We start from the raw sequence: 7,511 nt of genomic DNA, 5'->3' as shown, positions 1-7,511 counted from the left end.
GCATTTAGGGTTCTTCTCAAGATCGTATTCTGCATGACTTGAAGTCTCCCCAAAGCGTGCATGCATGACCTGGCGAATGGTGGACTTGTAGAGAAGAAGCTTGTTGGAAAGAGACATTTTGCTGCTTAAAGGATTCTGTATTATTGATTCCGACAGAATATTTGCCTTTCTTTTTCCTCCTTCTAACGATACTCTTTCTTAAAGGCCAAGAGAGGTTCAGGCCACTAAGAGGAGATGCTCCTCTTTTGGCCAAGGCATTAGCCGCTTTGATTTCTTTGATTCCTGAGTGACTAGGAAAGGAACCCAAATTGAAGACGTTATTTTCCTTACCTACTCCATCAATTAATTAACCCAGGTATCGTCGTAAAGATTTTTATATACAAGAATGTTTGACATGATTCATAGACTGAAACCCGCGATGCCGTCGGTTAGATGGAGTGTTTTTTCACTCAAGGGTTAAGTTTATTATGTACCAAACATTGCCAAGCACACAAACCTCGGCATATAATAGATCACTATACGTAGTTTTTTCGTTACATTTTTTCCATTCAACTATCGTACATCAGGCATAGCCGCGACATATCGTGGCAAGACCGCAGACTACAAAACTCCCCTTAATTGAGATTTATGTGGTTCTCCTCCAGAGTCCCATAAATTTATATCCAATCAGTATCCCATTCGGCCTTCTCGCCTCATAGGACGAGAGTCGAACGAGACTAACAAATTGATTTTATTCGCGTCCTGAATGAAGAAGAAGAGCGGGCCAGATGGTCGCTTGTGTCGCTCCAGTTGACCAGGGACGGACGCCAACGCAACTCCGAAGGATGTGTGGGCCTCGCGCGAGTACCGTGGGCGTTGAACGCGCGCGACCAAATTTCTATTTTCTGTGCGAGTCCTCCTTGTTCCGATCGTGTATCTGGCGGCTGACCTCGTGCCGACGCTACTGACGCGAAGATGGAGAGGCCGATAGAAGCCATTGTCAGAAATTGTTAACCTGTCGCTCGCGACGACAGCGGAAGATATGGATGAATGGACAGTTTTTGTGGCTGTGGTATCTAGTCGCGTTTGACTTCTGATAGATGGATTTCGGCGTTTTGGCCATAGTGTTAGGATACGGAATTTTTATGGTCATTAGTCATGAGAGTTTGTCGGTTATCATGGGAGTTGACAGTTTCCATGAGTAGTTGACAGTTATTACAGCGCTCATAACAGAACCCTGTAAGAAATTAACGTATTGTTTGGATATTTAATTTTTGTGAATTCCTAGATAAATCTCGTTAGGCACAGGATCGCAGCCAAATGAAACACTCATTAGGTGTATAACTTTCTTCCGACATTTTGCAATAGATGGCTGTGTAAACATAACGCCATCGAAATATAAGACGATTTGTGTCTGCATCACAAAGTTATTCTCGATTAAACATATCAGCTTACGAGCCTGGTAATTTGCAGGAGTTTTTAATTTTCTTCTTTAATGATAAGAAATCTGTGGCTGAGGATTATCGAATGCTCTCGAATATCTACGGTGCGAGCGCTATTAATGAAAAACAAGCCGAAACTGGATTCCACGCTTCAAAAACGGTGATTTTGACGTCGAAGACCGACCAGCATGGCGGTGGAAGAGAGAGGATTTTCGAAGATGCAGAATTGGAGACAATACTTAGTCAAGACTCGTGTAAAACGCAACGAGAATTGGTAGGATTGAAAGTGACGTAACAACTATTTTAAAACGCCTGAAAGTTATGGCAATGATTCAGAAAAAGAGAAATTGGATGCCGTTCTAGTTGAAGCCGAGAGATGTTGAACGGCGTTTGTTTGCATGTGAACTTGTGAACAGCAGCTTGCAAGGCTGAGACGGAAGGGATTTCTGCAACTTGAGACGAAAAATGGCTTCATTACGATAATCCCAAGTGCAAAAAATCATTAGGATATCCCGGCAATGATTCCACGTCGACGGCAAAACCAAATATTCCTCTGAATATTCACGGTTCAAAGGTCATGCTTAGTATTTGGAGGGACCAGCTCGGCGTAATGTATTATGAGTTGTTAAAACCGACTGAAGCAATCACAGGCGCAGTTAATGGGGTTTATCGGAGAATTTAAAGACAAACGGCCGCAATACAACGAGAGACATAATGAAGATGATTTTACAGTATGATAAAGCTCGACCACATTTCGCGAAAGTGGTCAAGACATACTTTGAAACGTTGAAATGGAAAGTCCTACTCTACTCCCTCGGACTATCACTTGTTTCGATGAATGGTACACTGCCAGACTGACCAGTCTTATGAAAAAGTGAAAAATTGGATCGATTCGTGGATCCCTTCAAAAGATGACCTGTTTTTTCAACGCGGGGTTCGTACGCTTCCCGAAATATGGGAGAAACTGGTGGCCAGAGATGGACAGCTCAGCTGAAACCTCAAATTTCGGAAAGAAACGGCGGAATCAAAGTTGTACGCCTATGTTCTTTAGTTATACCTCCGACCTTTTATTTGAAATGAACGAAAGGATCACTCCAAAAAAATGAAATCCAGAGTACCTATTCAATTCACATTGAGTGAATAGCGCATTTGTTGACGTCCATTTCTGAAGTCTTCTTCACTATGACGGTTTCATTTTCAAAATTATTCTAGAGATGATTTAGTCTAAGAGACATGGTTTATTCGGATGATCATCTTCCAAGCATGCCCATTACCTTTTCTATGACATTGAAATCTAGCCTTTGAGCCAGCTAGGCCCTAGTAGCAATTATAATTTCCGAATGTCCACTATTGACTGCGCTAGTTGTATGAGAATAGGCAATATGTTGTTAATATAGGGTGTTTTATTAAACAGGACAAAAAAATACACAGTGAGTTTTTGACTTTGACAACCGAAGATTACTGAGGTCAAAGGAAACACTTTTTACCTTTGCCATTTTTTCCGATTCGGTTAAGTAAAAAACATACTGGTTGTTGAAAAACCATACGCTCAAATAATAATGAATGTACCAAAAATTGGTAGGAGCAGCCAGCTAGAGAGGGTGTCTTGGGGTATTTGAAAAGATATCACTTAATTAAACTCCACTTTCGTTCAAACCAAATCTTGAAGTATCAGTGAAAGAATAAATTCCACAAAAATTAGGTCGAAAATATTCGCCTGAATATAGAAACATCTCTATGATATGTCAGTGCAAAATTAATGTCAAACTAATATTGAAATTAATGAATATAACTGAAAGACATGATATGCTCGGTTTATTATGGAATGATAATAGTCGTCTTCATTTCTGCAGCAGTTCTAGGATCTCTTGTTATCAAGTAATATTTTATTTTCCGTACCTGAGATATGTCAGCAAATCTTTTTTCAACAGGTATGCAAATATGCAAGAATCTGTGGGTATTGATGGAGAAGTTAGATTATTTCAACATCCCTTCATACAATCTTGGGTTGGAGCTTTCGGAATGTTTATGAATTTGGTTTTATTCAATGTTATGTACTACATACTCAAATGGAGAAGTGTGAGTACTTATCTATTAAATTCACTTCATCAACCGACACATCTGTTGATAAAGATAAAACAAAAATTGATAAAATATCATTCCGAAAATCAATATGTATAAATTTCAAATTCATATCGAATGAAAATAACAGACTACGTTTTCGTAGGATTCCTTTAAAAGATACCTCTATCATTCCAAGTTCGTATATCTCGAAAGCGAAGTTTGTTCGGCTGAGAATTCCTATAAAGTTTGAGCTTATGTGTTGACGTAGAATAAACGTTCAATTTATTTTAATTCAATTGAAAGTCCACAGTTCCATTCGTATTTTTTCCTAGGAGACACTACCAGATGAACATATGTTCACCAAAGGAAATCGTCATTTCAACGTCTTCATATTTTTGCTTCCTGGAATATTCGAAATAGTTGCAACAACAAGTCTTGTTCTTGGATTGCTCTTCACGTATGTGTCCAGTTTGGCGATGCTGAGAAGTAAATGACAATAATCTTAAATTAGGTTTGTCCACTTAGCGTATTTGTAAAAGACGAAATTCGCAAATATTTTCAAGAAGTATTTCATAAGTATTAAGTATTAGACAATAAATTTGGGACAACCAATACATAAATAACTATTTTATCAGATCCAATTTTCAGAAAATATGGTGATGTACGTTCTCTCTAAAATTTTTCCATTTTATGATAATTCTGAATATTCCTTTTGTTTATTTATCATGAGAACCCTGACATTTTTCAATAATTGTGGTGTAATTTTAGCTTATTTATATTATTTCTAGTAATATTTGATGTTAGGTTCAATGATAATGTTCACCGCCTTTTTGAGCTTCTTTGCATTTGGTCATGTGCCAGGCTATAGAGAATCATTTGGTATAGTCTGCGTCATATTGGGAGTAGTGCTGGTCGGACTGTCCGATTATCTAGATAAGAAAGAATCGGAAGATAAAGACACCACAACCATCATTCTTGGAGATTGCATGGCTATTGTAGGTGCATTTCTCGCAGCTTGTCAAGTGGTATTAGAAGAGAAATATCTGAAGCAGTACGATATTCCACCTTTGCAAGCGGCAGGATGGGAAGGTGAAGAAGTTGAATTTAACTTTTTCTGAATAATTCTTTTTTGTCTGTATTTTAGGTTTATTTGGATTCATCATAATGATTTTCGTGCAGCTAATTGGTCAGTTCATTCCTGTCGGTTTACCCCTTGGTGTCAACTCACAAGGAACTCTTTCGGATTTTCCAGATGGATGCGTGCAAATATATAACAACTGGCAAATAGCAGTTACATTAGTCAGTGAGTATAATATTATTACCTTTGCCATTACAGCAAAGGTTTCGATTCAATGAACCGTATTAGTTATCCAGATATCCAAAATAGAAGAATTAGAAGAACTAATAACTAGATTTCATACAAAATATTCGTTTACCTTTCCCCTGTTCCAAATATATTTCAGCAGTTCAGCTGATAGCACTGTCCTCCCACTCAATATCAAACCAATTTGCTAGTCCAGATTTATGCAAAATATTAAACATCAAATATCAAATATTTGAGATAAAACATTGAACATTAAAACATCAGTGTATGTCTAGTCTATATGTAGAGAAAATTCTATTTACATAAATTTTTATTCATTATAATCATCAAACACTAAGCAGTGAGCACTTAACATTAAACATTGCAAACTACAATCGCTTTCTATGAAAAAATTCACCTCCGACTTTAGGCATACATAACTAGACACCTGAAATCACACATCGGATATTGCATACCGGACATTAGACTTAGACAGCAGATATCGTACATTAGATATCGCAATTTAGGCATCGAAAATAAAAAATCAGATACTATAGACCAAGACACCAAACATTAGATATTGGATATTACAAATAGGAACTTGGATACCCGACATTAGGCATCGTTTATTAGGCAACAGGCAATAGATATCTTGCATTAAACGTCAGACATTAGGATATCCAACATAGGGCATCAAAAATTAAACATTGGACAATGCACACTTCATAAGATATCGGTATTATACACATATCAGACATTAGACATAGAACATTAGATATTTAACCTCAGAATACAGAAATTAGACGTCGTTCATTAGGCATTAGCTTTATCGGATATTGAACATAGAAGATGAAACGTCCGATAAACGTAACATCAGATTACGGATTAAATTCATCAGATACTTCGGACATCGGACTTTAAACATCAGACATTAGGCATACTTCGGAAATAAGACATCGGATTAAAGTTAGATATCAGATAAAAGAAATCAAACATTAGAGAACCGACCTTACAATGAGTTGTACATCAGATTTTCTTACGTCAGAGGCAGGATGTTGGACAACAAACATTGAAAAAGGGACTGGATTCATGGTTGGCCAGAATTTCAGAATTCTTCACATCGAAACATTTCAGAATATTAAGTTCTAAGTTCTAATTAAGTCTAATGAAAAATAAATTTTACTCCACGCTGCCAGACATACCCGAATAGATCATCTAAAACATTTATGGATGAAATTCAGAAATCTTTAAAATATCATCTTTTTCACCTTACACTGCTTCAGATTACCATGAATTTAAATTCTAGTTAAAGTCTTCACTATGGCAGCCTACAACTTTTGTGGTTTGTCTGTATCGAAGGAATTTTCTTCCACAACGAATAAAGTTCTCGACAGTTTGAGAATAATTCCATTATGGGTCTGCAGTATGGCTTTTTTCGGACAGAGATTTCAATACCTCCAGGTGAGTTGACGATAAGGTCACAAAACTTTGTAATAGTAACATAATAATAATTTTTGGATTCAGCTATTGGGATTCTTCTTTCTTATTATGGGACAAGGATTTTACAATAATATAGGATGTACTAAAATGGGTAAAAAATGTTGTCCTTATGAGTTTGGTGAGGAAGAGGAAGACGAACATACAATTTCAATGAGGAGACGAATTTCTATTGAATGATGATGATACTACTTATCGCCAAAGAATATACTTCTTTTGTTTTTATAAACATTCAATGGAAAGGAAGATATTCACAAAACATGATTACTTCAGAAGAAGGCGACCATTTTTCTTCAAATTAGTTGTGCCTTTCATAACTTTTAGATGAAGCATATTTTTAGTGATACTTCAATATTCAGCCTATAACTCCTTTATGGAAATGTATTGAATAGTATTTGAAATTCAACCTCCTGCTCTGAAATAAATATTCAATGTAAATGTATTTGAAATGAAAGCTTTTGAGCGCTTGTCACTGCACAGGTTCTTTAATTTAATTTAATTTTTTCAAATTCGATTCTATCCGGCTGCCGTAAAGACTATAGCTCTCGAACGTAAAGACCTTGAAACCTGAAATTAGTGAATGCCGTCGAAATTTTTTGTTGTTTCTAAAAATTCCACCGAGATGAAAATTTTCGTCTGGATGTAAAATGACAAGTTCAAATTTGATTGCATAGCATAAAAATATCTAATAAAAAATAAAATCACCCAGATTCTGGGTGTTGATATATAATACTAATAAGAGAGTTTATTCAAGAAATATACATTAAACGAACTATGAAACAATAATATTTAGCTCTTTCAATATTTTATGCTGATCATATTATTCGTAGGTACTATAAAAAATTCAAGTAGAATATTAGAAAAGAAATACTTAATATTGCCGTGATCACAGATCGTATCGTATCGGGTAAAATGTTGGATGTGTTTTTCCGAATTGAACGTGAACCTTAGAGGACGTGTTATTTTGACTCATTTGCTGTCGTTTGAGCCATGATTATTTGATTATAATTTTGGATTATTATCTTGGCCAGCGAGAAGTCCGGATCTGACACCGTTATAATAGACGAAGTAGCGAGAAGATTGACAGTGAATTTCAGGCGGAAAGAAATAACTGATGAAATAAGAAAGAGGGCATAAGCTTGTATATGGAATGGTGAAGGACATTCCAAACATAAATGATGGATACATTTTCTATTGAAATCTTGAGTTCAATTGCAATGAAGAAA

The 7,511-nt window shown here is 36.2% G+C and overlaps 1 protein-coding gene across 1 annotated transcript; it reads left to right on the top strand.

Annotated features, from left to right (window-relative positions):
- The first annotated feature begins 3,174 nt into the window (after positions 1 to 3,174).
- On the top strand, positions 3,175 to 6,753 carry LOC123674716 (solute carrier family 35 member F6-like). The gene is made up of 7 exons (XM_045609712.1): positions 3,175 to 3,299; positions 3,353 to 3,500; positions 3,818 to 3,971; positions 4,290 to 4,574; positions 4,630 to 4,788; positions 6,095 to 6,249; positions 6,313 to 6,753. The coding sequence occupies exons 1-7, from the start codon at positions 3,223 to 3,225 to the stop codon at positions 6,463 to 6,465; spliced, it is 1,131 nt and encodes a 376-aa protein (XP_045465668.1). The 5' UTR covers positions 3,175 to 3,222; the 3' UTR covers positions 6,466 to 6,753.
- Positions 6,754 to 7,511: the final 758 nt, after the last annotated feature.

Source organism: Harmonia axyridis, chromosome 3 (assembly GCF_914767665.1).
Source record: "Harmonia axyridis chromosome 3, icHarAxyr1.1, whole genome shotgun sequence".
NCBI classification, from domain to species: domain Eukaryota; kingdom Metazoa; phylum Arthropoda; class Insecta; order Coleoptera; family Coccinellidae; genus Harmonia; species Harmonia axyridis.
Note: the sequence above shows the minus strand (reverse complement) of the source record. Positions and strands in the feature narration are given on the sequence as shown.